This window comes from Falco rusticolus, chromosome 17, assembly GCF_015220075.1.
Source record: "Falco rusticolus isolate bFalRus1 chromosome 17, bFalRus1.pri, whole genome shotgun sequence".
NCBI classification, from domain to species: Eukaryota; Metazoa; Chordata; class Aves; order Falconiformes; family Falconidae; genus Falco; species Falco rusticolus.
In genome coordinates this window covers 4,096,009-4,123,762 of record NC_051203.1, presented here as the reverse complement: position 1 = coordinate 4,123,762, position 27,754 = coordinate 4,096,009, and the positions used below count along the sequence as shown (strand labels likewise).

General features: G+C 63.1%; 1 protein-coding gene across 1 annotated transcript in view; it reads left to right on the top strand.

The window, feature by feature from the left end:
• The first annotated feature begins 6,555 nt into the window (after window positions 1-6,555).
• PLEKHA6 (pleckstrin homology domain containing A6) overlaps window positions 6,556-27,754 on the top strand; it is a 35,924-nt gene continuing 14,725 nt past the window's right edge. Inside the window, 10 exon segments of the mRNA XM_037410511.1 lie at window positions 6,556-6,672; window positions 21,756-21,836; window positions 22,005-22,320; window positions 22,450-22,522; window positions 23,057-23,157; window positions 25,498-25,673; window positions 25,905-26,396; window positions 26,898-27,042; window positions 27,044-27,358; window positions 27,360-27,410. Coding sequence (XP_037266408.1) covers window positions 6,665-6,672; window positions 21,756-21,836; window positions 22,005-22,320; window positions 22,450-22,522; window positions 23,057-23,157; window positions 25,498-25,673; window positions 25,905-26,396; window positions 26,898-27,042; window positions 27,044-27,358; window positions 27,360-27,410 — 1,758 coding nt within the window. The 5' untranslated portion in view covers window positions 6,556-6,664.

The following is a 27,754-nucleotide window of genomic DNA, read 5'->3' as shown; positions in this document are numbered from 1 at the left end:
GGGGCGCGGAGGATGAGGAGGGGGTGCCTGCGGCAGAGCCAGCGCTGGGCACGGATTCCCAGGCTTGGCAGAGGGGAACAGCTTAAAAACTCCATCCCACCGGCATGGCCGCCAGCCTGGCACCCCCTGCTCTGGGCTGGGCACCCATGAGGTTTGGAGGGATCCAGCCGGGGCAGGAGGTCCAGGCCTCTCGGCGGCAGGTGCTGAGCTGCAGCCGGCGGGTGAGTGGTGCGGTGCCTGTGATCCGGCAGGCAAAAGCTAATTACAGCCCAGACCGGCTGGGTTCAAAGGGCTCTGCCGGCGCAGGTGGGGCTGCTGAAGGCAAGCCTGGCTGTGGCTCAGCGTGGGCTCAGCACCATCGTTGGCCCATGCCGGCGGCTCAGCACGGGCTCCCCTCCTGCAGTGCAGTCTCTGCCCCTTTCTGCAGTTAGGGGTGCTGAATCCCCCCGGCTTTGTGGAAAATTCTCGGGTGATTTGGCAGCGGTGGGGTTGTGGCTTTCTATACTTCGTGGAGCCCGACGGATGGGTGCAGGATGAGGCCAGGGCGCGTGGGGCAGCAAGGCAGTGCTGCCTGTTTCCAGCCGTGCTGCAGAGAGCAGCTCCTGCAGCTTTAGCATCCCTGGCCCACCACAAGCACAGCCAGATGCAGCTCAGCTCCCGCTCCAGCCTCCTGCTCTCCCTTTTCATCGCCATCCTCGCAGTCCCTGGAGTCACCATCACTTGTCACTTGTCCCCGTGTCCCCCCGCGCAGCCGTCCTTGGGGCCAGGCTGGCTGCAGGGGTCCCATGGCCAGGACCTACCCCCCCAGGACCCTCCAGCCCTGGTGGGGGGGCTCAGCTCTGCCCTCCTTCCAGGGGGATGCTTGGGGGGCAGGAGGTCCCCCAAAACCCCAGCCCCTGGCCGTCTGCTTCATGCACGGAAACTAATTTTCTAGCCTTTATTCTTCCAGAGAATTTGAAAATGCAATTGCACCCTCAGGGCCCTGAAAGTGAAAGCAAATCAGGAGATATAAATCTGCTGGTTTCGCCTGTGTCGGATTATTTTAAAGCCAATTGCATGGTGCCAACCTGTCAAGTCCAGGGGGCTGGGGCTGGGGGGACCCCGAGCTGGGGCAGTGGGGGCTGGTGATCACCGGCTCCTCCACCCCACACCAATCTTCCTGCGGCGCGTTGTCTGGATCTGCTGTGCGAGCATGGGATTTTTTTAAATTTTTTTTTTTTTTAAAGATGCATGTTTTGTGGATGTGCGGATGCGGTGACCTTTTGCGGGGGCCGCATGGAGCTCCGGCTCTGGCTGCCGGCTGCTCTCCCACTTGTCAGCGAGATGAGGGTTTTGAGAGCTCCGTGCAAACTCCAGGGCCTCTGGGCTCCAACGCTCAGTTGCAATCGTGGTGATGAGTTCCCGGAGGGGAGGAAAGAGCTCATTTCCCATCTCTCCCCGTGTGCCCGGAGATGCCAGGCCCTTCACCAGCCATCAGCGCTGCTGCTTTGCATCCCGGCCCCGTCCTCGTCCTCGCCGCGTCTCCTCCCTGCTAGCTGCAAGGTGTTATTGGCATGACCTTGTCCCCACTGCCATAGCAGGAGGCTCCAGTGGCAAAACGTCCCCCCCTGTCCCCAAGGGTCCCTGGCAGTGGGCAGCCCGGGATGGACATGCGATGGTGCGGGGTGACAGGGCAGAGCATCAGGTGCTGGTGGGGGGCATCTGGCTCCTGCCCATGACCACCGGCCCCGTGTGCTCCCAGCAAGCTGTCCCCTTCCCCAGTGTCCTTGGGCACAGTGATAGGGCTGGTGGCCTCTCCAGGCTGCGGACAGGCCTGTGCTAGCCCACCGCAGATAAGGGTTGTGCCGGCGGGGAGCCAACAGGAATGTTATTTATGTGGTTAAAGTTCACCTGCTGTTAGGAGCCACCCTCAGCATGTGCTGACGGGGGGTTTGGGGTGGCTGGGGGTGGGACAGCCCTGTCCCTGGGGTGGCAGGGTGGTCCCGGTCTAGGTGCCACCATAGCCCTGGTCCTGTTGGGAGCGGGCTCTGGGGGCTGTCCCAGCTCCCAGGAGGATGCTCGTGGGCAGTGGAGCTGCATGGACCACAACTCCCAGTCCTGTGGGACTGGGGATGGGCAGCAGCATCCCACAGCTGGCTTGAGGCCAGGGGAGGGTGGCTGGATGGGGATGGTGGGATGGGGATGCTCCTCGCCGAGGCAGAGCCACTGTCAGTGCTTTTGGGGTGCTGGGGGGGCTGTGGCAGCAGGCAGGGCTGGGGGGCAGCCCAGCATGAGGCTGTATCGAAGCCTCAGGGGAGAGGCAGGGCAGCAGCTGGGAGCGAGATGCCCAGCCACAAGTGGGGAAACTGAGGCACGGAGGCAGCACAGTGGGGATTTGAGCCGGTGACCTCTCTCGGGCCAGGTGCCTCCCTCTGACGTGTCCTGTCTCGGCTCCAGAGAGCTCCTGAGGTTTCGGGGGGGGGGGGGGGGGGGGGGGGGGGCGGTGTGCGTGTGTGTGCGCGCCTGTGCACGCGTGCATTATCTGGCACCCAGAGTCCCATTTCCTGATCGGAGTTTGGGTGTTACCATCGTATAATTAGTCTGTAATTGCTCTCTAATGAGGTAGCAATCCTGTGGCAGGGTTGCACTTAAAAGGGCTTCCTCTGCCCCGGGCTGCTCCCCACAGCCCCCCAGCATCGCACCCTGAGCCCCGTCCTCCTGGGGGTGGTGGGTGGGTGGGTGCCTGCCATGGGATCAGCGCGGGCTCCGCTCCTAGGAGTGGGATGGAGAGATCTGGGGCAGGATGTCCCAGTAGAGGGGTCTCCTCTGTGCTTGGACCCCTCCCACTGTGCTCGGCCCCCTCCCACTGTGCTCCTCCCAGCCAGTGGCACTGGGAGCACTGGGAGGCGGCGTGTCCCCACAGTGCCCGTGCCAGCCTGGCAGGCTGCCCCGGCTCCTATCAGTGCTGCCTTTCACTCCCTCCTGGCACCCACTCCGCTGCCTCCAGGGCCCTTTGGGGATTTCCTCTGCCTCGCCCCCGCTTGTCCCCGCTGGCACAGCCACCCCCCTGGCAGGGTCTGGGCTTGCCCGACCTGTGACCACCGTGCCTGGCTCCCACATTGCCCCAAGGCAAGAGCTACCCCATCCTGGCTCCGCATCCCCCCAGTGCCACCAGGTCGGTACCCCACTCCTCTCCCTTCCACCCTGCGGGGCCGTTTCCCCCGGTCCCATTTAAATCCCCCCTCCCCGCAGCCGGAACGGAGAGCGCTGGGTATTTATAGCCTGGCACGGATGCTGGGAGGCAAACATGCGTGGAGGGGGGGCTGTTTTCGTCTTTTTTTTCCCCCTATCCTCCTATTTGAAAGGCCAGGCTGGCTCCGCCGGAGGTGGGAGTGCCTACGCGCTGGCAGATCCCGTGTGTAGATCCTGGGAATGGGACCAAGCATGCCAATCCACCCCATCTCCTCCCCTCGCCGCGCCTGGGTGCTGCGTGGCGCTGAGTTCGGGCGGGAGGGAGAAGGGGCTGGGTACCGGGGGGCACCAGGGGAGAGCCCACCGTTTTAGGGTGGCCCCAAGAGCCGCTGTCCCCTCCCTGGGGTGGCTTTGCATCCTCCTGCCCTGGGATGTGGCATCACCCCACGGGGAATGCTCAGCCCCGGGTTGCTGGCAGTGCGGATGGGGTGATACGGGGAGAGGCAGCGAGGAGGAGGAGGAGAAGTCATCCGAGGAAGGCTCAGGTGCGTATGCCAGCCCCGGGTGAAGTCCACATGCCCCATGCTCGCGTCCTGTGGGTTTGTTTTCCTCTGCAGCGTCTCTTCTTTCAGGTTGGCTGAGCAGCGATGATTAGCAATTCCAGTTTTTATGGCGAGCCTAATGCAATCGGGTTATCTGCGCGTCACCCCTCCCCATCACCCCCCCCACCTTTGCTGCCAGGTTTCCCCAGACAAATTGTTTGCTCTGGGTTTTGGCTTTTTTTTTTTTTTTTATTATTATTAGCATTGTTTTTCCCTTCTCCCCTGAATCAAGTGGATTGTCTGATTCGGAAACAACAAGCAACTGTTGGAGTGTGAGCGCAATGAATCTTTTAAAGCCCATCAAAGTGAGATGATGCCTGTGTGCTGGGGGGGAGATGCCTGGGGTGTGTTTGGGGGGTGCAGCACCCCTCAGCCTTGGGGCACAGCACTGGAGGGAGGGCTTGTGACAGCAGCAAGGCTGCACCGGGCCTTATCTTATCCCTGGGCTTATCGCCAGACATGCTTGTGCTGCAGATAAGCAGGACCTTGGGTTCAGGCGGGTTGAGGCGGGGGAATGATGCTCCGTGTCCTGGCGCTGGGGCATGGGTGCACTGTGGGGGTGCACTGTGGGGGCTGAGTCCTCCCCGCTCAGGGGTGGGGGCACCAGTGCAGGGTCCCTCCGTGGCTCAGCTCGTTCCCCAACGCCTGGGTGCGCAGGGGGGGGAGCACGAAGCAGCCCCCCCGCTGCTGCTGCCGTGCTTCCCTGCGGGGTGCAGAATGGAAGGTGCAGAATCTGGGGTTGGGAACAGTGTGTCAAGTTTGACCTCGTCCCTTCTAAGCAAAAGAAGGTGCAAACACCCCCATTTTTAAGCCAAGGAGAAGGCTGTGGGCTCATCCAGCTGCTTAAGTAGAAGTGATATATTCAAACACCCAAGGAGGAGCCTCCAGCTTCTCCCTCGAAGCCCTCGAAGCTGGCAGGAGCACTGGACCTTGCTGGTGGTCTCTGCTTCATTCCCAGAGGATTTATGGCTTGCTGGAAGGAGACAATGCTGGGTGCAGCCGGGCCACATGGTGGGTGCTGTCCCAGTGGGGCAGGAGGACCCACTGTGGGGCCGAAGTCCTTTGGGGTGGCCCTGGGGAGGAAATCCCCACCCGAGGCCATCTCATCCCCCTCACGCCCAGTCAATCCAGGCTCTCCGAAGGCAAATTTGCTTTTCCAAAGTACCTTTGCAAGATGCTGGGGGTCAGCATCTCGGACCCGCTGTGCTGGTGCTGCATTGGGAAGGATCCTCCTGCCCTGCACCACGGTGGTGTTTCAGTGGGGGCTCTGGGGGTGGCTAGTGGCCCTGCCTTGGGGGGAATGAATAGGCAGAGGGTGCCCAGGGAGCTGTGGGGAGCTGGGCTGGGGGTCAACGTGTCTCCCACTCTTCCTCCCCATGCTCAGGCTCGGGAGGCAGGTGGCTGGGGCGATGCCCTGCCTGCAGCCGGGGCCTCATGCTGCCTGTTCGTAAACAGGCTGTTATTGTTTGTGCGAGCCCGGCAGCACCCCAGGGCTGCTTGTGCAACCAGGGTGGGGAGCTGGCTCAGAGCACCGTGGGGCTCATCGCACCCCAGATGGAGACTCTTGGGCCAGATCCAGCCCCAGGAGCGCAGGGAACCCCGAGCTGCACTCATGCAGAGCCGGCAGCCCCCAGACATGAGCTGCCCCTTCCCAGCACCGAGCCCCCCCGCATGGAGATGCCATGTACAGCCGCATGATGGAGAGGTACCCGCAGATGTGCCCGCCAAGACCCTCTCTGTGCCATGGAGTGGCTTCACCCCCGACTGGCAAAGAGTTTTGGGATTCCCCTTTCCCCTGGGCGATGGCCAGGACCAGCCCTGCATCCTCGAGTGGGCACACCACACAGCCCCCTCGCCCTGCGGGCTGGAGCTGGGGTGAAGCAAGCAGCCATCTGCACAGCCCAGCCTCGCCGATGGTATGTGGTTGCCCCGGTTCTGGGCTGTAGGTGAGCCTGGAGAACTGGGAAAAACAGGGCAGGGTTTTGTCTTCTTGTGTGTCTCGTCCCACTGGAGGAAGCACGGCCACGGCGGTGCTGGCACAAGGAAGTCCCACAGTGGCACGGCACGGCTGCGCTCTGGCTATCGGCCACCGTGGCCTGGGGAGCAGAGGGGCTCAGCTGTGTGCGGTGCTCAGCAGGGATGGTGACGGGCACAAAACAATGATAATAAAAACGCACATGGCATTGCTGCCTATCACTGCTGGGTGAGGGGGAGTGACATTTCCTATGACCTCAGGCACCCCGTCAGCTCATCCAGCGTGGTGCTGAGTCCCTCCAACCTGTTTTATGAGGCTAAAACCCACACGATTTGCTTTTCTTGCATTGCTGTTTCTAGCACCCAGGCAGGTGGTGCCCATTTGGTGCCCACCGGTACGTCCCTGCCCCCTTCCCAAAGCACAGAGCCCACTCCCGCTGCCCGGAGGCAGACCTGGCCAGGGAATGAAAACAGATCTCAAAGCACGATATAAACCAGCGTCAGGCTTTGCTCTGAGCCGGTACCAGTGGGTGCCAGGGCTGGTGGCAGGGGGCTGGTGCAGTGGTGGCCACCGGCTGGGCGGCATGGCCATCCCGGCAGAGGGCTGGCGTGTGCCTGGCGTGGCCGGGAGCAGCGGGAGTGGCGTGCGTGAGAGCTGGCGTGCACGGGGGGTGTGTGTGTGTGTGTGTGTGTAGTTGTGTGCGAGCGCCTGTTTATATAGGAAGGAGCCAACCTACAGTTTCAGATTTCAGACCTTGCTTATCAGCCGAGCTGTCCCTGAGCTGTCCCTGCCAACGCTGGGACCTGGCTGCTCTTGGAGGTGACCAGCTCTTCGCCCCCTTCCCCGCCAGCTCCCCGCCTTGGCACCCAGCCCACCGCCCTCCCCACAGCCGGCGCCATGGCCCCGGCAGCGCCTGATGAGCAGGTAGGCTGAGCCAGCCGTGGGTGCTCTGTCCTCGCAGCCTGGCCCATGGTGGGGGTAAGGAGGGGACTGCAGGAATGAAGGAAGAGCCCCCAGGGCTGAAGCAAAAGCGATGGGCATGCTGGAGGGGTTGGCACGGCACTGGGGCAGCGGGGAGTTGGGCTTTGCTGGAGGGTGGCTGTGGAGCCGCTGGCGGGGAGAGGGCTCGTGGGGAGGGGGGCTTGTGAACGCAGCCCTGGCCACCAGCACGGTGGAGGCATCTGAACCGAGCCCACGGGTGGGCAGCGCATCCCACCGGGAGTAGGCATGGGCATGGGCACGGGCATGGGCACGGCACGCGCCCGGCTGCGCTCTCCCAGGGGTTAAACGTCTTGCAGGGAGCTAAATGGAAGGTGTGGCAGGGAGATAAAGGCTGGCAGAGCTGGGAGTGGAGCAGAGGCACCCAGTGCCTCCACACAGCTCAGCTGCCGGCTGGGATGCCGGCTGGGATGCTGCCCACCCAGCGGTTCGTGGTTGGCAGGGGTGGTGCCCGTGCCCTGTGCCGTGGGCTGGCTCTGAAGCCAGGGGAGCTGCCATCCCTGCCCTTAGCTGAGCCGGCTGGGGGAGAACGCTGTGATCTCCTGGAAGCGCTGCTTAAAATCTCCTCTCCTCCTGGGTGGGAGGCTCATCTGCATCACCTGCTTTTTGCTGTTTAAAGGGATGTTTCAAGACGGGCTTTTTTAAAGTTACCCTCTGCTGTACCCTGCCATGCCTCCTTGTGCTTTCCTGGAGCCCGGAAAAGCCCCCTCCTCCCCAGACCCTCCAGCTGAGCCATCTCACAGAGCAGCCGGGAGGGATGTTGACACCAGCACCCTGCAGTCGCTGGAGGATGCTCCTGCACTGGGCAGTGGCGGGCACCACAGCCCCTGTTGTGCAGCTGTTGTGGGTCTTCCCTGGTCTGCAGCACGGGATGGCCGTGGTTTCCATCTCATTGCTGCCAGCCATCTGCAGGGATGCCTGGGAGATGGGAGTGATCTCCCCACTGCTCTCCAGCACTGGCGGGGCAGTGGGTTTGTAGCTGAGCCAGATCCTGGCACCCTCCAGCTCCTTCCTCCCCTATTGCTCCAGCGATGGTGGGTGAAGAGCCCAGCTCCAGTCTGGAGCAAATTGATCCCTCCCCTTGGCAGCATGTCCTTCACTCCATCCCAGTGCTGCAGGGCCACTGATTAATTTTGTGACAAGGAGGGACTTTTATGGAGGGACAGCTGGGATGTCACCTCTGCGGTCCCCACGCAGTGCCTGATCCATCCTGCTGGGGCAGGGACACGTAGGGAGGGAGGATGCATCAGGGCAAGTCAAGTGCATGGCTGGCTTTTGTCCACTTACTGGTGTCCTAAGGGGCTGAGGTGTCCCTTGTGTGTCCCCTTGATTCCTAGTGACTTCTAGGCCAGCCTGGGCTGTGGACACTGGTCTCCATGCATGTGGAGCATCCTCGCCTGACCCAAACCCACAGAAAAGCAGGAGCCACCATGCTGCAGGCACCTGGCGAAGGGATCTCCCACCTCTCCGGCGCCCGCCTGCTCTTCCCACACGTATCGGCCCATCTCTGCCCTCTGGAAACTCAGCACAACCCTCCGGCTTTTCCCAGTGCTGAGCAAACCAGTTCCTTGCGGAGGGCAGCCACCGCGCTTGCTCCCCTCGACTAACCCTAATGCAGCTCCCCAGCCCCGGCTGCCTGCGAGCATCCTCGGGGGGATGCTGTGGGTAGCTGCGTCGCTGACGGGCTCATCTGGGCTGTGCCGCCACTGTCAAAGGCATTGCCAAGGGCCCTTGCTGGGCTGGGGCTGGGGCTGGGACTGGCCTGGCTCCAGCCCCAGCCCGGCTCCGTGACTTGCATCCCACCAGCTTCCCTCCCCAGGCACGGCAGCAGGCGCTGCGGCCGGAGCCTGAGGGCTGCATCTCCCTGCTGGGGCACAGGGAGGACAGGGACGACGTTTATTTACGTGATGCTGGGGGAGAAGGGGGAATTGGCAAGAAGCTCACTTGCAAATGGGATTTCTGGGAAGTGGAAGGAGGCTGGCATGCGTTCAGCCTGGAACTGTCCTGATTTCCAATTGGAAACATCCCACGGTGACTAAACTTCATTCAGGGGAAGATCTCGTTCTGCAGAGCCGACGCCGTGCTACTAAACTCACCCGCGGCGTTTGCACCATTGTGGAGGTGGCGGCGGGGAGAGGGACGAGGAACAAGACAAGGGCTGTTTGGTGACACAGAGGTGTGTCCTGGCCCCGTGCTGGCTTTGCACCACCCCGGGAAACTCTGAGGGTCCAGTCTGGTGGGTGCGGAGGGTTTGCAGCTCCCTCTGCTTTTCCCTCAGCAAATTCCTTGCTTTTCCCCCTGCAGCTGACCTCTGGGGCAGCTGTGGGCTTTGTGCGCTAATCAGGACGCAGTTGGGAAGCTGGAATCGACCAGTGATTCACTGGGAAGCTGCACCCGTCTGCCCCAGCCACAGCCCTGCCACCCCAGGGTGTGGTGGGCAGGTGACAGCAATAAAATTGGGGCTGTCCCATCCACGGGCAGCGAGGGAATTGCGCTGGTGCATTTATTTAATGGCTGATGGAGGAGGAGGCTAATGGCTCGGTAGGGCGAGCACCTGCAGGTGGGTGTTAATAAGAACAGGATGGCGTCCAGCCTGCCCTGCCCGCCAGAGGCTGTGCCCCAGGATGGCTGCGTTGGGACAGGAGTGGGTAGGTGTCCCAGGGCCACCAGGAGCCCTTGGCTCCCCAGCGCCCACGTCCTGGTGCAGAGCTCGGCAGCAGGGCTCGGTCAGCTGCGGTTTATGGGACTGCTGGGATTTGGTGCAGAGAGCCCTGACACGTTGATTTATCGCTGCCTCTGTCCTCTGGCTGTGTCAGCGCAGCTCAGGGCTTGGGGGGGTCACTATGGTTCCCTCCCACCAGGGATGCCCCATCCTGGGATGGCATCGCTGCCAGAGGTGGGGGCAAGCTTGGCGAAGGCTGATCCTGAGCCTGTGCCTGGGGTCTGGGGGGGGGGGTGGTGGTGTTTGATCTTGTGCGTGTGTGGGTTGCTCTGTTTGCTTAAGAACAAACCTGGTTTGGGGGACCTTTGGTCCTCACTCTGTGCACAGCGGCCAGCAGTATGGGCACGTGCCCAGGCAGCTTTGGGGCTGGGATCTGTCGGGGCTGGGGCCAGGAGTAATCAGAGGCATCCTTGGGTACCAGGCTCGACTCCTGCCCGTGGTGGATCCCCATCGTGATGGCTCTTCCCTGGCACTTGGGAGCATTTTTGGCTGCTCCGCACATTGCACTCGTTGGCAGCCACACCGTGACAGTGGGCTGCTCTGCAGGGCTGTGGGATGTGCTGCCGATGGCTGCGAGGATGGAGAGGCTCGGCCAGTCTGGAGCTGCCCGGAGCTGGTGCTCGCCCCGTCCTTGGGAGCTATTTAGTGCAATGCACTTGCACAACCGAGACGTGTGCGTTGTTGCATCACAGCTCGGTTACAAGCTGTTCTGAGGCCTGTGAAGGTACAGGATCAGATCTAAAAATGGAGAGTTTCCCCATATACCGCCATCACACCCATGCCGACGTAAGGGATGTGTGGCATTGCACAAGGAAGGCAACTGGGACGGTGGTTGTGGAGAATGACAGGTTGCCCGCGATGACAACCTACCAGCTGGGCCAGCTTCGCTGCAGCACAGGAGGCAGAGCTGAGCTGCTCCTGCCCAGGGCTAAATCCCCGTGGGCACACGTGGCCACGCTGGGCCATGATGGCCATCAGACCATGACGATGCCCTAGGATGCACGTGCCTCTTTGCAGAGACTCGAGTGTGTTGGCCTCGCCACTCTGGCAGGTGTGGGGCTCTGTGCCGGCACGGCATGGCACGGCACAGCCAGCTATGCCAGGAATGTGCCGAATGCGTTGGGACTTGACTGCGGGAGGTCGAGGCGCAGAGCAGCCGATGAGTCACTTGGAGGGCTGGCAGCGGCATGGTGAAGCTTGTGAGCTGGGGCAGAGCCAGAGTTGCTGCAACCCCCTAACTCAGAGCCTCCTCAGACCCAACCCCCCATAGCAAGCATGCCAGCAGTGCTCTGCCAGGGTCCTGCGGTGGCAGCGGGGTGACACAGGCTGGCAATATTGGTGTTAGCAGAGCAGTGCGCCCTGTTGTGCCCCCCGCACCCTGGGATGCTGCACTTACGACTTTATTTTTCCTCCCTATGAGCGCACCCGTTTGCTAAAGTGCTTGAGTGAGAGCTACCCCACGGGAGATCCAACTGCGGAAAATTGGTAATTCAGACAAAAACAATCAAGAACCTCTGCAGGGAGCAGCACAACCTGCTATGGCTGATCGAGCCCAGGCTGGGGCTCACCCCGCTCCCTGTCCCGGTGGGCTCGGAGGTGAGTGGGAATAGCAGTGCCCTGAGACTCACTGCCAGGAGCAGGGAGATGCTTAATTTTGGCACCCTGCACCAGAACATGGCTGCATCCTGCTCTGCACCCTCCAAGTGCTCCCAACTCAGAGTGTTTGCAAGGAGCTTGTGGTTTCGTGACCTGTGTGGGTGTGGAGAATGGGAAATTCAACAGCCGTGCCCGTATGCAAAGGGGCTGCGCACATCATGGGCACGGGGAGCCGAGCTGAGCCCTGCTGCCGGTGGGTCTTATCAGCCACTGTGCCTGCACTTATTTACAGTTCCTTCCCATCTGTGGTTTTTTAGCTATTTGATGGTCTTCTATCATGATTAAAACCATCCCCACAGCAGCCCTCCGCTTTCCAGCCTGCACGGGGTGGTGCCGTGCAGATGTTTGTCCAAGGCTATTTATGAGCACTCGCAGCCTGGACGCCCCCGGGGCCGCGGCTGGGGCTGGAGAAGGCGAAATTTGCTGCGTGTCCGTGTCCGAAAGCCGGAGCTGGGCTGTGGTGCCAGTGGGACACCACGGGCTGTGAGTACCTCCAGACCTGTGGGAGCTGGGATGGGGACTGAGCTCCTTCTGTGCCCTCTGCCTGTGTAGGGAGACGCGGTGGCTGCCCTGGGCCGGCATGGGATGCTTCTGGGGCAGCGGGGACCGGTGATGCTGGATGGGCTTGGGGCTGGGGGGGATAGGGGTTGGCTCCCCAAGTGTCATTGTGCCCTGGGGCTGTGCATGGGCAGAGCAGGGCTCTACCAGCTCCTGGCAACGGCGCGCCTGGAGGTTAATCATTCAACCCCTTTGCAGGTTGGGTAATGCAGCCGGTGGCAGGGGGGTGGTGGGGACATCTGTCCATCTGCCTCCCAGACCTCGGGCACAGGAACAGCCCCTGTGCTCCTCCTCCAGCTCCGGGTGCCTGTGGCTCCTCTCGGTGGGGATGCACATGGCAGTGATCCGGACAGTCCCATGGGTACTGCAGCGTGCAGGAGACCCTGGCATCGGGGTGCTGGCAACAGCGTGTGCCGGCTGAGCGGCAGCTGCAGGAGCTGAGCCGGCCCCCGGCACGGCCAAGGGAGCCAAGAGCCACGGATGGGTTGTAAACACGCTCGGATAAAGTTACAGCCATTGATGTTCCTTGGAAAAGCTGCATGAAGGGAGAGCTGTGGGACCCCTGAGCTGAGAGATCCTGTCCTGCCCTGGCTCCTACACTAAGGAGGGGATGGATGTGCCTCCTGCCTCCATGGGCAGCCAGGGAGAACAGCCCCCTGCCCTGCCACACTTCCCCACTCCTCGGGGGGCAGAGGGCTGTGGGGCTCAGCCCCCTGGGATGAACACTGCTGGCTGCCCCCGAGGGTGGGGGAGAGCAGAGTCTCCCTGCAGCTCCCACCGAGCTGAGCCGCTTGTGCCTCGGCTGGAAGCAGAGGCAGGATGCGGCCCTGGGGCTGCACGGGAACATGCAGGGCTGCTCCGGGGGCCATGCTGCCGGGGGAGCGGTTTGGGGTGCATAGGGATACGATGCTGTGGGGCCCCGGGGGACGCAGAGCCCCTTGGAAACCCCTTTGCATCCCTGAGCGGTTGGCCTGCGGTGGGCTGCCGTGCCGTGGTGCCGTTAAAGGGGCTTCCAGTGGGAGCAAAGGATGCCTCCCCACGCTCGTCCCGCAGCGGCGCGGTGCCGAGGGGGTTAAGGCTGCTGGCAGCTGCCGTGGCTGTTAATGATTGATACCACTGACGGTCTCCGTGGGCTTGGAAGGAAATCATCCACCCCAGCCGGCTGTGGGAGAGCCACCGGCTTGGCGAGCGGAGTGGACGGAGGGGACGCGCGGTGGCACCGGTGAGTGCGTGCGTGTGTGCATGCGTGCGGGGCACGGAGCCCAGCCGTGGCACACGTGGGCCATTGTCTGTGGCCAGTGCCCGGCCATCCCCAGAGCAGCTGGGGGACCCGAGGGCAGGCGGTGCGGTGATGGGCACAGCTGGCAGTGGCGGAGCGTGTGGCAGGGAAGGCACTGCAGCACCCATTGCTGTCAGGATGCTGGTGTGATGGTCGTGTGCAATGGGTTAAGCATAGTGCTGGGGATTTGTCCCAGCAGGATTTCCCCAGTAATCTGTGCTCCTGACCTGACCTGGCTGGGGAGGGCTTGGGGCCAGGTTTGTTTTGATGCCTTGTACCAGCGATTGCTTCAGACAGGTATTTCTGTCTGCTGGAATCGGTTTCTTAAAGAGCTTAGCAAGAGGTTTAAACCCTCTAGGTCTGGGTCCTGCTTGTGGCTTGGAGGCTGCATTAATAGATCACCTTTGGTGGAGGTGTCGCGGCTGGCCAGGCACCTCCGTCCCCCCTGGCTGGGTGTCCCAGCCCTGAGCCGTGGCCCTGCCGCCCCCTCCCCCTGCAGCCCCAGCCCCCAGCCAAGGGAGGGGGAAGGTCTGCAGCCCCACACCACTTCCAGATTTGTAGGAGGCTGTGGGGTGTGTGGGGAGAGGCTGAAGGATTGCGTCCTGATCCGATAAACACTCTTGATGTCTCGTCCACTCACCTGTGCTGGTGCCCTGTGCCTCTCGGTGTGTGCCGCGATCCAGCTCCGTGTGCCAGCAGCCTCCCCCCGCTTCTGAGCCCCGCAGTCTGTGTTTACATCTGGGGGATCCGTTCCCTGGCCACCTCACGGCTGGAGAAGGATGCTTGGCCAGCGATGCCACAGGAGAGCTGCCAGCTGCGCTGGGCTGCCCTGTCCTGCGTGGGCAGCGTGACGTGGGCAACGTGGTGACCCGCTGCACGTAGAGTTTGGGCTCTGTCCCCAAGAAGGGGTGATGGAGCGACATGGTTAAAGCAGGGCCATGGGCTTGGTGCTGCCAGGACACAGACTGTCACCTGCTCTGCCTTGGGTCCTGGGCTGCTCCATGGCATGGCTGTGACGCTCCCCAGATGTCACCCCAATGCATATGGGATGCCGCTGTGCCTGCCCCGAACTCTCCACCTCCTGCAGCAGCACAGTTTGGCCCGGCTACCCCTGTGGGCGATGCCTGTGATGGAGCTGGGGTTGCCAGGGAGATAAAACACAAACTCCCGGTGCTTTTTGTGCTTTTCCCCGACCCCAGCTGGAGCGGGAGCGGGGGACTCGCCCTCCCCGCTGCCGGCAACGCTGGCTGCCAGCAGCCGCTTTGTTCTCTGGAAATCCCCTGGCTTCCCCCTGCTCCTGGCCATCCCGCAGTGCGAGGACAGCGAAGACTTCTCCCACTCTCCCTCCCCACAGACACCGGCCGGGATGTCCCTGCTTGGGGCCACTGCCACTCCTGCACCAGCCTGGCTGCCTGGCGGTGGTGACGTTGCGTGTGGCTTGTGGGTGCACGGGAGCCGCCATCTGCCCTTGCCGAGGACTTTGCCCTGGCTTGGCAAGCCCGGCACAGCAGCCCTGCTGCTTCCCGCCTGGATCCAGCTCAGGCTTTTCTGCCTTCCTTCCCAGCAACGCTCCCACGGGGACCCCAGGACTCGCAGCAGTGTTGATGGCGAGCGTGTGCTTGGCAGGAGCAGGCGGTAAAGCCTGGCCTGGCCGCGGTGCTCGCCGGCTGCAGCCTTATGCCAAAACCCTCCCGAGGTGCACGGGGCGAAGCCCTGTGGGCAGGGGCTGCTTGCCTCGGGGGGGCTCTCACCGGCATCGGTGGTGGGTGCTGAGCAGGGTGCTCCTTGCCTGGGTGCTGCGGTGGTGGCTGACGTGTGCAGTTTGTCACAGGGGTGAGGTGGCAGAGGGGACGGGCGCTGGAATTGGCACCCTCCCTCCTGGGGCTGCTTTGGCACCTTCCCTTTTGGGGCTGCTTCACGGCAGCACCCGGCACAGACGAGGGCAGGAGGCAACATTCACCTTTGCTTTTCCCTCCCTGGCGCTGTCCCAGGAGCAGCCGGACGGGAAGGAGGGAGCGTGGCAGGTGGGCACTGGGGTTGGCGGCACGGATGCTGCTGGGCTGTGCCCCGGTGCCGGAGGGGGCCGGAGCTGGGTTTGGTTAGCGTGGAGGGGCTGCGCTGCCGCCGGCCCCAGCCCTGATGGACGCCGTGCCGGAAACGCTGGCTCAGCTGGATGGCGGGGCCGGGATTAGGGCAGGGATGAGGTGATGGAAGAGAACCGGCTGCTGGCCCCTGCCATGCCGGGAGCAGCACCGCGGGGGTGGGCTGGAGGGAAGCCTCAGCCTGCGGCCCCACACCAAGGTCTGGTTTTTGAGTGCCCACAAGCTGCTTTCTTCCCAGAGGCTGATGGTGCTGCAAAAACGGTGGGCGCTGGGATTTCCAGAGCTGCTGCTCGGCTCTGATGAGCCCGTGGCGGTGCCTGGCCAGGCACAGGGGGTTTCTTGCAGCTCTCCATCCCACCTTTACCTTTGTCTCCTCTTCCCCTGCAACCTTTCCTCCTTCCGATGCCCTCTCTCAGGGCTGGCATGTCACTCTTACAAGTCCAGGGTGATTTGGAAATGGGGAGCAGCATTTCCCACCAGGTTGTGGCCTGGGCTTTTGGCCAGGCTGGGGCTGGCACAGGACACCGCTGTGGCCAGCTCAGCCCTGCTGAGGGCATGGGGATCGTGCAGGGCTGGTTTTTATTTTTTCCTGCTTGAGTCATCCAACGGGGATTGAAGTAGCTGCAGTGATGGAGCAGCTCAGGGCCTCACTCGTCTGAGAGCCGGAGCTAGGGACGGCCCTGCACAGAGACACCAGAGCAGCCGAGCTGCTGGCACTCATCCCCCGGCTGCAGTGACTCCGCCAGACCTGCTCACGCTGTGCCTGCAGAATTTAATTATTTTTTTTCCCCTATTGCATCTCAAGCACATGCTGTGCCAGCCCTGTGGGGCAGAGCTGAGCCCCCTGCACCCCCTGCGCTGGGTGGGATGGCCTCAGCGGCGTGGAGGGTCTGGTTTATTAGTTAAGTATAAAGCATCTGCTCCTGCCCTGGGCTCCCCTTGCAAGATGCGGCTCGACAGTTTGCACTTGCTCCTCTGAGGGTGGATTTTCTCTGCCAGCCCTGTTGCAGGGGCTGTGGGTGATGGGGTGACCCCGTGTTCCTTCTCATGGGTGCGGAGCGCCGCAGTTAACTGAGAGAAAAGGGTTTTCAAGGGCTCCAGTCAGAGGAGAGGGATGTGGCTCAGGAGGAGAGGTGAAGAAAGGGCTAGAAAAACAGAGGAAGGAGGCCAACGCACAGGGCGTGTTTGGCCGGTGGCCACACAAGCCCCTTGCTTGGGAGCCGCCTGGATGCTCGCCCTGCGAACAGGGGTAAAACCTCCAGAGGAAGGGTTTTCATTATCGCTTCGGAGTGGGGTTGCAGGCAGCTTTGGCTGCCTGCCCCCTCCTGCTGCTGCTGCCTGCCGCGGTCCCGGGGCGGCAGAGCCCGGCAGCCGTGGTGGTAACCCCGCCGTCCCAGCTGAGCCCCCCCGGGGGCTGGGGTGATGGGGGCGGCCAGGCGCCTGCTGGAGCTGAAATTCGGGTTGGGGCGTGGGAGGACGAGGCAGTTGGATGCCTGGGGCACACAGCCAGCCTTCGAGCTGGAGGGGGGGATGTTAGCTCACAGGGGAGCCCCGCGGCTCTGGCATTGTACCCCAGCTGGTGCAGCCCGAGCAGGGATGGGGTGGTCAGGCTCCCTGTAGCCCCCCTGCCCGACCACTTTGCTCTGGATTTAGGGCTTGGCAGGCTCCGGCACCTGGGCAGTGAGCCTGCGCCTCCCCCCCTCCTGCCTGCTCGCCTCCAGATAACAGCCAGGAGCCCTGACACCCCGGGGAGGGCCACGGCGCAGGAATGGTTCCCATTAGCTGACAGCTGCCGCACACCGGGGGAGGGGGGGAGGTTTGGGGGCTGCTTGGCTGCATCCAGTCAGCCGAGCTGGGCTTCCTATCCACTTTTGGAGACGACCACCCCTGCCCCCCCATACCGTCCTCCCACGCCCCAACCCCCTCAGCAGGCTTTTTCCAGCCCTTCTGGTGCATCCCACCTTTCCCACGAGGAGGGGTCCCAATACAGCCAGCAGGAGCACGGCTGCTGGCACCTGCCAATGCTTTGCCCCACGGCGAGGCATGCTGGGGGGCTCCCCGCACCCACTCCCCAGAGCAGGCTGCAGGCACCCCGCATGCACCAAGCCCCTGGTGTGGGCCGATGCTGGGAAATAGCTGCCTCCTGTCACCATTTCACCTGCTCCTTCCCAGCTGGGGCGGCGTTAACTCTCTCGCACCCTCAGCTGCAATTGAGAGCAGCTCTAAAGCAGCCCACCCTCCTGCCTTTCTCTGTTCTGGGTTGCACCCAGTGCTGCTCCTGCCTGTGCTGCAGGGTGATGGGGTTGGCACCTGTACAGTGTGCCAGGGAATGGGGGGGGGGCAGCTTGAGGATGTGCCCCAGCCATGGTTTGTGGTTTGAAAGAGCTGGGAAGCTGTGACCTTCATGGGCAGTGGAAGGAGAGCCAGGAGGGTTGTCATCCTGCTCTCAACAAACTGGAGCTGTGGGGAAGGGGAAGAAAAGCAGCACTGAGTGAGTTTTGTTCTTCAGCTACTGCATTTATTGCTGTCTCTTGCTCCTTACCTTTATAAAAAAGCCAGAGGAGGTTTAGAGAGCTTTTCTTTGATGTTTACCCCAAGGAAAAGCACTGACTCTTCTCCCCTGCAGCTCTCCTGGGAGGTCCAGGGGAGCCCCCCGCCCCTGAGCTGCTGTTTGCAGCCCTGAAGTGTGTCCACTTGATCAGCCCCAGAGGATGCGATGTCCCTGCCCACCCCCGGATACTAATGACTGTAAAATAGCCAGCTGGTGAAGGGAAATGGTGCCTGCTCTGGGCAGAGCCAGGGCTGAACCTGGTTTGAAGGCTCCCAGAGCAGCCCCTGATCCCAACACAGCTCCCCATGCCACTGAACTGGGCTGATGGGGGTGAAACCCCAGTGTTCTGGGGGGTCTGTGCCTCTGGTGCAGCTGTGGCTTCTACCTGCTCCTCCTTTCCTGCTCCTGCCATGCTGTCCCCAAAAGGGGCTCACAGCTTTGGTTGGTGGCTCCCCTTTCTCCACAGCGGCCACGCCACCAGGTGAGCATTGGCTTTGTGACAGGGTGGAGGGCTGGCACATGCCCCAGGGCCGTTGGGGGACCTTGACCCCTGGCTGCATCATTGCAGAGGGTGGCGGTGGTTGAGGAGCGGGTGAGCTGCTGCTGCGGGGATGCAGGGACAGGTGGCACTGGCGGGTTTGCCAGTGGCGTGGATGCTGGCACGAGGCTGGTGCTGCACACGGGTGTTGTGGTGAGCAGGTTTCTCTGTGTGTGCGTGTCTCGCCCCGTGGCTGGTGGCCGGCAGTGTGCCAGCAAGGAGAGCAGCGACGGCATCGCTCAGCTCCTCCATGCCCAGGGAGCAGCTCCAGCCCAGGGTGCCCTGAAGGGGTGGATTTATTTGGTTTGGGAGGGGTAATGCTGCTGCCTTGGCACATCCTCTGCCCGTGCTGGAGACATGGTTCCCGTCCCTGGTTGCTCCCCACCATCCTCCTGGCAGGGACCACTTATGCCAGCCAAGGAGAAGCGGGAGAGCATCCCTGAGCCAGGCACGGGTGCTCACCCAGTTTACCCCAGGCTGACCAACAGGACAGCCCCAACTTCAGGGCACTGGTTTTTGGTTTTCAGGAGGAGCAGGTGAATGGTGCAAGGGCTGGGGGAGGCTGGGCTGAGCGCTGTAGGCTGGCTGGCCAGGCAGGCTGTGTTCCGAGGTGGTCCCGGGGTGCTGGTGGAGTGGGGACGTGGCGTGATGGAGGCCAGCTGGCTTTCTGTGCTCCGCTTCCTTCTTTGGAGGTTTCTTTGAAATGTCAGCGCTGCCTTCCCTCCCTCCCAGCGCATTATCATAGCAGCCCTGATGGATTTGCATTCGCTTTCCCAAGTGCCGTGCCCAGGCGGAGGGTGGGTCACCCCGAATCCTGCTCCCAGGGCTCCCCGCTTGTAGCCTGCTGAGGTGTGAAGGGCTCCCCAGATTTTTTGGGTGCTGAAGCCCCGGTGCTGGGTGCCTTCCGGGATCCCGTCCCCCTCCCAGCTGCAGCTGCTGGGCTGTTCGCTGGTCGATGCTCCCCGGGATTTTCTCTTGGTGTGACCTGGGGAAGGGAGAGTGGCGTGGGGAGGGGGGAACGGGGACGGTTTGGGGACAGAAGCAGGGGGAAGGGATGCAGCCAGTGAATCCAGGGCAGTGACAGAGCTCATCTCAACGCGGCTGCCTCCCGCACCATGACACCCCCCCCCCCCCCTTCCCAAGCAGCAGCCCTTCACTCGCTGCTGCCCTGCTGGGCTGGGGGGGGCCTGCAGCCCCCCGTCCTGCCCCTGGTGTCCTTCGCCTGCCGCCAGCTGCTCCCCAGCTCTGCACCTGGGCTGGGGGAGGTGGCGTGTGCTGCGCTGCCCTTCGCCTCTCCTCTGCGCGGGGACGCGAGCGGGAGCCGTGTGTTCCCATCGCCCGGCTGCCGCACACCGGGGCTCCCCAACCCCGGCTGCACCGGAGCTGCCGGAGCCCACAGGAGCTCCGTCACTGCTGCCACCGGGCACGCCAATGCCATCGGAACAGGGCTGGGGGACTGGGATATCTGGGAGAGGACAGCGAGACCCTTCGGCTGCCACCAGCATCCCCCTGCCCACGCGGGGCTGCTGCCCCCATGGCATGTGCTGTCACCTTGTAGCGTGGTGGCACGGGGCTGGCTGTGCCCACCGCTGCCATGGTGGGAGCTGGCAGCCGGCGCTGAGCTGGGAGGGCCCCTGGCATCATGCTGAAGTTTCGGGCGGACCGACGGGTGAGGTAGGACCTTGGGGTGGGCTGGTGGGAGCCGAGGGGGGCCACGGGCTGGCGGTGGTGCGGGACCCTCAGTCTGGGCAGTGGCTGCTGCATTGCAGTGCTTGGGAGGCGATGTGAACTTGGGAGTTTCTGGAGCGGGGTCAGCCGAGGGAGCTGCTGCCGGAGGGGTGGTTTAAGGAGGTTCTCTGGCTGTTCCGGGGGTCTCGCCACATCTGGGGGTGGGGGGAGGCACTGGGGTGGGTGCCAGGGAGGAGCTGTGGGGGAGCTGCGGGGGCTGCAAAGCAGGGTGTGTGTCCTGAGCTTGGTGGCAGCGTGGGGGGAGAGTCCAGCCCACCGGAACAGAAACGTGCTCCGGCGGGAGGTCGTAGGCAGGATTGGGGGGACACCCCGGCTGGCGCTCAGCCACACTGGCAGGTCTCGGTAGCCCCCACTTTCCAGGGCTGGTGTGGTCGGGGTGCTGCTTTCTTGGCATTTGCACCCTCCCTGTGCGCCAGCATCACGGGGGGGCCTGAGACCTGCCCCGGTACCGCCGCTTACACCCCTCCAAAGTCACCTGCTAGGGGCAAATGGTCCGGGAGCAGCCCCAGCCCCACGTGGCAGAAACCCCCTTTGCCGCTGTCGGAGCGTGGGCCAGGCAGGCTGTTTTCACGGATAACTCATGTCAGCCGCGGCACAGTAAAGCCCGGTGCCAGGGGGGGCTGGGGAGCAAGTGCTGCCCCTCGTTGCAGGGTGCATATACATTGCCCAGGTTTCTGAGGTGACCCCAAGTGAGGGGAGTGCTGGTGGAGGTGGGCAGATCCTTGGCAGGGTGCAGGGTGGGATGTGCGAGCGGGAGCAGCTCTCAGCAGGGCTTTTTGGATAGAAAGTGGTTAATATCTCCAGAGCCTGGCTGGAGCCCAGGTTCGGGGTGAAGCGTGTGTGGATGGGATGGTCTTGGCAGCTGCGTTTTCTTGCTCAAACTTCCCCTGTTCTGCTGACACGCAGAAGTTCAGCAGCGCGCTGGGCTGTTGGCAGTGTTGGTTTTGCGGGTACCGGGGGCACCCGTGTCCTGGTGCCTGGCAGCTTTGGGAAGGATGGATGTCACAGGGATGGGGTCCGATACAAACGTCCCAGGATGGAGCCCTGAACCTGTGGGTGCACCTCATCCTTCCCTCCCGCCGCAGCTCCAGCAGCCAGGGCCCCGGGAAGCGGCGTGCGAGGGGGGTCCCGAGCCGGAGCAGCGAGGTGCCGGGATGCCCGGCAGTACCGGCTCTGCGGGATGGAGCAGGGATACTGCAAATGCTGCCAGCCAAGCCCGGCGGGAGCCCTGCCTCGCTTCTCCGGGGAGCCCCGCATGGCCGGCAGCAGCTGCTTTGGCTGCACCCCGGTATTGTCAAAGCAGCGCCCGGGGCTGATGCTGAGCTGGGTCTGATCAAGCTGCAGCAGCTCGCGCTGGTGGGTCCTGGGCTGATGTTTGGGGTCTTCGTGGCCAGGTGACTGCTCTTAGCCTGGCTCAAGGTGTTTTGACACATGGTTCTAAAAAAGCAGCAAGCCAAAGGCAGGGATGTGACGTTGGGGACGTTACTGCAGGCACAGCCCAGGACGGGCCATTGCTGCTGCTGCTGCAGCGACTTCTGAGTGGAGTTCATGGTAATGGAAGGGATGTGGCCAGCAGAAGGAACGAGGGCTGGGCCACCAGAGACCTCAGTTTGGCTCCCAGTGAGGCAAGTGCTTTCTGGGAAACGCCAGTGAAATATGCCGAGTGGATCTGAAGCGTGGGGTTAGTGGGGGCGCAGGGGAGGGCGATGCTGGGGGCAGGGTGCGGGGAGCCAGCCCCAGTGCCGGTGTGGGACAGCAAAGCGCTGCTGGTGGAGCAGCAAACGGGGTGCTAAAGGCAAAGGGGTTCTGGGGCCGGGGGACTCTAACCACCACCCCCCCCGCTGTCTCTCCAGCCACAATGAAAGGCGGAACACGTTCCTGCACCCAGTGACGGGACAAGTTCCTGAGGACACCTCAAGGCTTGACTTGCAAAAGTAGGTTGGCTCCCAGCTCCCCTGGTTTCAGGGTCTGCGGGCGGGTTGCGATGGGGGACTGAGGTGGGCTGGGGCGTGGGGGGCCAGTGCCTGGGGTGGGAGTGCTGGGGCCGGCTCCTGTGGGGTGGAGAAACGCAGATCTGCTGACTCAGCTGTCCTGTGCCACAGACCAACCTTGGACATGTCAAGCAAAGCGGGCAGCAAGCGAACAACGACCATCACCAGTGAGCCCACCAACCACACCATGGTGTCGGAGGGGCCCCTGGAGCGCCCCGGAGGCCGGGTGGGTGCCCGGAGCCGTGCGGCACGGCAGGCAGCAGTGGAGACGGGGTGTCGGGGATCCCCCCGGGGACTGAGCGGCTCCTCTCCCCCTCTGCAGGCTTCGCGCTCCTCCCGCAAGGGCATCGCCTTCGGGAAGCGCTCCAATTCCATGAAGAGGAACCCCAATGCCGCCGTGACCAAAAGCGGCTGGCTCTACAAGCAGGTACTCGAGGCTCTGCCGTGCAGGGTGACCCCTGGGATGATGCCATCCCCTTCCCAGCTGCCTGCACTGCAGACCCCTGGCATCACCCCCTCCTGGGTGGGTGCTGCTCTCACTGCCCCTCTCTCGCAGGCCAGCTCGGGGGTGAAGCAGTGGAACAAGCGCTGGTTTGTGCTGGTGGATCGCTGCCTCTTCTACTACAAAGGTACTGCAACGTGCACCCACCCTGGGTGCCCCCCACAAGTTGATGCCCCCCAGCAGGACCCGGTGGCCACCAGCCAGGTGCCTCCGTGCAAACCTGAGCTGTTGATGGGCTGGCAGCAGGTTTTGCCAGCGTGGATAGAGGGGTCCGGAGGTGACAGCCCACCGGGAGCGGTGGCCGTGCACAGAGAGCATCACTTTGTGCCTTTGCACTGGCGTTTGCTGCACCAGAGACCTGAGGGGTTAATGCCTTCCCAGGCTCCCTGGCAGCTCGCTGGGCTCAGCCCTGGCAGCGAAGCCGAGGGCGGGCATGAATAATTGAGCAGGCTGCTGTGCGAGCCCAGCCGAGCCACGCAGAGCTGCCTGCGAGCAACAGGCAGGCAGTGGTTTCCCACAGGTGGGCTGCCTGCCTGCCCCCCGCCCCCCCCCGGGCAGGAGCAATGGGACCGTGGCCCTGCAGCAGCTCGTGGGTCTCTGCTGAGGGGGAGCTGGGGCTCCCAGCCCCTCCCTGAGTGTAACCCCCGTGTTTGCCCACCAGATGAGAAGGAGGAGAGCATCCTGGGCAGCATCCCCCTCCTCAGCTTCCGCGTGGCAGCGGTGCAGCCCTCTGACAACATCAGCAGGAAGCACACGTTCAAGGTCAGTGTGTGGCTTGGAGGGGACAGAGCACTGGGACAGCACTGGGGTGGCGGTGATGCTCGCGGGGTCCCCGCTGCTCCCTTGTCTTGCTTTCCTGGTGATGGGGCGTGAAGCAAGCTGGGGAGAGGGGTGACTGCAGTAACCCCCTGGGGATACCCTGCGCTATGCAGATGTGCCTTCTGCTGGGGAAACTGAGGCACGTGTGGGGCAAAGCAGCATCTCCAAGGTCATCACCACCCCAGGCCTGAGCTGCTCCTGGGCTCAGCCCCTTGGGGTGCACTACTATCCCCCACCCTGGGGAGCTGCTGGCTGCAGCCCCCTCCCTGCCCTGCTTTCCCCTCCGCATTGCTGCTCCTGGCCAGCCTGGCCCTGCTGGCTGCTGCGGCGCTTGCCGGCAGCGCTCCTGGAGCCAGATGTAGAGAGATGTCCCCAGCTCCAATTTTTTTGTAGCCTGCTTTGACTGGTGTGCGAAGGCAAATGTAATTGCAAGGGCGTAGCCTGTAATGAGTCGCTGCTCATCAGCCTGCGCTGCCGTGGGTGATGGAGAGGAGCGAGAGGCGGCGGGTGGCTGCTGCAGCCAGGGCTCTCCTGCGCCTGTCCCTGGCAGCAGACCTTGGCTCTCCCTCGCTCAGAGCAGGGTCTGAGCTTCCCCGGCACCTCACAGCGCTTGTCAGCATCACCGTGCACCTCCACCGGCACAACCACTTGTGCTCCCCACGGTTGTGGATCGTTAGCGCTGGCTTGCTGGTGCACCCGTGCGCAGGCTGCCTGGCACTCGTGTACTTGTGCAAAAACCCAGCGTGCACCTTCCTGCCGGTGAGCATGGCAGGAGCTGGTGCCTGGGCTCCCCACAGGGTGCTGCGGAGGAGGTTTTCCAATCCAAGGGATGGATTTTTGCAGCTGGGGTCACCCTTAAAGCCGCATCTAAGCTGCAGCTGAGCATGGTTTAGGGCAGAGCATTGGCAAGCAGCAGTGGTGGCCAGGAGCCGTGCGTGGGCTCTCCCACGTGCCCGTGCTGACGCTGGCAGCCGGCGAGGTGTCTCTGCCTGCAGCTTCCACAGAGAAGTGTCCTGGAGTTGTCAAAAATCTCTCTCGGCTCATGACACTGGTGGGGAAAGAGCCTTGCAAAGCTGCTGCCCACGAACCGAGCTCTGCGGGCGCATGCCAGCCTTTCCATCTGCACGCGAGGGTTTGGGGGGACAGTTTTGTTCAGAGAAGGGTAGAGAGGGTATGGACAGCCAGGAGGGGTCTGTGCCACAGTGCCCATGCTCCTGCCACGCTACGGCTTGACCCTGTGTCTGTTTCCTCCTCCTCTCTCCGTGGGCGAGGATCCCCGGACAGGAGGTCTCTCTTCGTGCCCACCTACCACGCCAGAACCCAGCCACCACCTAGGTAGTACCTTCTTGTCTTTCGGATGCATGCAGAAGGGTGAGGGGCCCACAGGCTTGCCGGCATGCTCTGCTCACCCTGCTCGCGCTAAATCAGGGGACGAAGCGGTTTGCTTTGATCTTTTGCTCTGGCTGCAGAGCTTTTGGAGGCAGGAGTGCATGATGGGGGTCACAGGAGGTAACCCCGCAGCTGGGCACAGTGGCTGCATGCTCTGGGGAAGGAGAAGATGAAAACCCAAAGGAGTGTTTTAATCAGACCCCCAATTTTTTTTTTTGTTGTTTGGTTGGTTTTTTTAAGAGATTGAGCTGTGGAAATCTTTCAGGGGAAAACCCTCCTGCTTTCTCCCTTTTCTTCCTCCTCACTTCCTCCTGTCCCTTTCCACGGAGGGGGAAGGTGGAAGCTTCAAAAAAGCCCTAAACAGCCAGATCTGCCTTCCAGCACTTTTCAAGTGCAGAGTAGGCACTGACACCTTGGATCAAAATTTTCCCCAAAAAATGTTGTCTGGGCCAAGAAGCCACCTTCCCCCTAACCCTGCATGAATGTCGATGCTCCATCCAGCGCTGCCGCTCTCGCTGGGATGTGGACCCTTCGCCAGCCCCATGGGGACCCACTCGATGCTGGGGTGCAGCAGCCTCTGCACTGGGGTACCGCTCCTCAGGTGCATGGCCCTGGGGGCGGGGGGGCAGGTCCTGAGCATCGCTGGAGGCAACCATGGGGGACTCGGGGCCCCAGGGGGACCCCCCACAGGGGGACGAGGCTGGCGCTGGCTCTGCAGAGCCTTCCTCCTGCTCAGAGCTGCTGAGGAGGATGCACGTGGCTGCGAGGCTTGGGCAGGGAGGGAGGGAGGACCGCGTCTGGCTTCTCCTGCAGCAGCAGGACCTCGTGCCGGGGTGGAAATGGAGCTCTCACCCTCCTGTCTTTCTCTCTCCCCACTTCTCTGCCTCCCTGCAGGTGACGGTGTGCTGGGTGGAGGAGATGCCGGCCAGTAACCAGCAGTCCCTGTCTCCCCAGGCTGAGCACGCCGGCATCCGGACCTACTTCTTCAGCGCCGAGAACACGGAGGAGCAGGAGTCCTGGATCCAAGCCATGGGCGAAGCCGCCCGGGTGCAGATCCCCCCAACCCAGAGGTCAGCGCCCACCATCTCCCCGTGCCATCCCCTCTCCCCTGGTCTCTGGAGATGGGGCAGAGGGGCTGTGCGCCATGGCTGGGGACCTTCTGGGAGTGTGAGGGTCCCTCTGGAGAGCAGAGCTGGGGGAGCACTGGCCCCCCAAGGCTGAGGGAGGCACAGGACACTACTGACCCCCCCAGGGGCACTGCAAAGGGAAGGTAACGCTCTCTCCTGTCTTGGCACCCCCAGGCACGAGAAGCCAGACTCTGAAAACATTCCCCCCAGCAAACACCACCACCACCACCACTGCAACGCCGCCCACCGCGAGCACCCCAAAGCTGACCCTGATGCCAAGACCCGGGGGGAAGGCGATGGCCGTGGCTCTGAGAAGATTGAGAGGAAGCCAGAGAGGATGGAGAGCAAGAAGGAGCCCTTGGCCAAAGCCAACGGCATCACCGGGCAGGAGATGCCCTCGGAGCCCGGCAGTCCTTACCCTGAGGCACCGCGGGTACCGGCGAGCGTGGAGAGGCCACCCCAGCCCAACGGCTGGCCGTACTCATCGCCCAGCCGCCCCGGCAGCACCGCATACCCCGCACCCGATGGGGAGAGTGTGGCCCACCGCCGGGGCTTTACCCCCCGCACCAATCCCGAGAAGATCGCCCAGCGCAAGAGCTCGATGACGCAGCTGCAGCAGTGGGTGAACTCGCGCCGGGGGGCTGTGCCCCCCGAGGAGCTGCGGAGGTGAGGGCTGCAGCGGGCTGGCTGGGGACAGAAGGGGGTCCTGCCCCCAGGTGATGTTCTGGGAATGTTTTTCCCCTTCCCATCTGCTTTCTCACTTCCTGGGGTCAGAAAAAGTCCTTTCTGGGATGTCCCCATGTACCAGCTCTAAGCCACATGTGGGACACCCTGGAAAGCCCAACAGGGTGGGTTTTGGAGGGGAGACCACCACGGGGTGCCTGCGAGGAGGGATGCCGGGAGGGGAGACCACCACGGGGTGCCTGCGAGGAGGGATGCCGGGAGGGGAGACCACCACGGGGTGCCTGCGAGGAGGGATGCCGGGAGGGGAGACCACCACGGGGTGCCTGCGAGGAGGGATACCAGCCACCCAGCTTTCCCGATGCTGATGTTGGAGCTGGCTGCTCTAAGGTTGTCCTTGCCCACCAGGACCCCTGGCTGCAGGGCAAGGGGCTGGGCACCTCCTGGCCTCCAGCCTGGCTCTCACAGCTCTCTCCCCTCCTCCAGCCCTACCAGGTTTTACCCCGTGTCTCGCCGGGTGCCCGACTACTATTCCCCCTACTCGCCCCAGTACCCCGAGGACTACCAGTACTACCCTCCCGGGGTGCGCCCCGACAGCATCTGCTCCATGCCCGCCTACGAGCGGGTGAGCCCCCCCCTGGGCGCTGGAGGACAAGCGGCACTCCTTCCGCAATGGGGGCACCTACCAGCTCCGCGAGTGGAAGGAACACCCTGGTTTTGGCCGGCAAGATGTTCCGCTCTGGCTAGCCACTCCTGGGAGGCAACCAGCCTACTTGGATGAGGTGGATGCAGCCTCGGGCTCTCTACGACGGATGTCACTGCAGCCCCGCTCCCGCTCCGTGCCCCGCTCACCCAGCCAGGGCTCCTACAGCCGGGCACGGGTGTACTCCCCCGTCCGCTCACCCAGCGCCCGCTTCGAGCGGCTGCCACCCCGGGGAGAGGAGATTTTATGCTGACCCTGCCACCTTCATGATGAGGCGATCCATCAGTTCTCCAAAGGTAAATGCCTGTTGGCGCTCGGGGTGCACAGGATTGGAGGGCGACCCTTGCCTGGAGATGTCGGGGATGCTGCAGCACAGACTTGGTCACCTCTGTGTGCGCAGCCTGGCTTCAAAATGCCACCAAGTCCATGGCTTGCAGCATCTGATGGCTTTAGGTCCCCCCTTGCCATCCTGCAAAGCTGACCAGATTGTGGTGGTTCCCTCCTGGCTGCTCCTGTGTTGCTGTGGGGCAGGAGGGGATGGGATGGGATGCCCAGGGCCACCACCAGTGATGTGCTCCCAAGCAGGGAGCCCTGGTGTCCCTGTCTCGCTGCTGTGTGCCCCAAAGCCGGGCCTGACCCT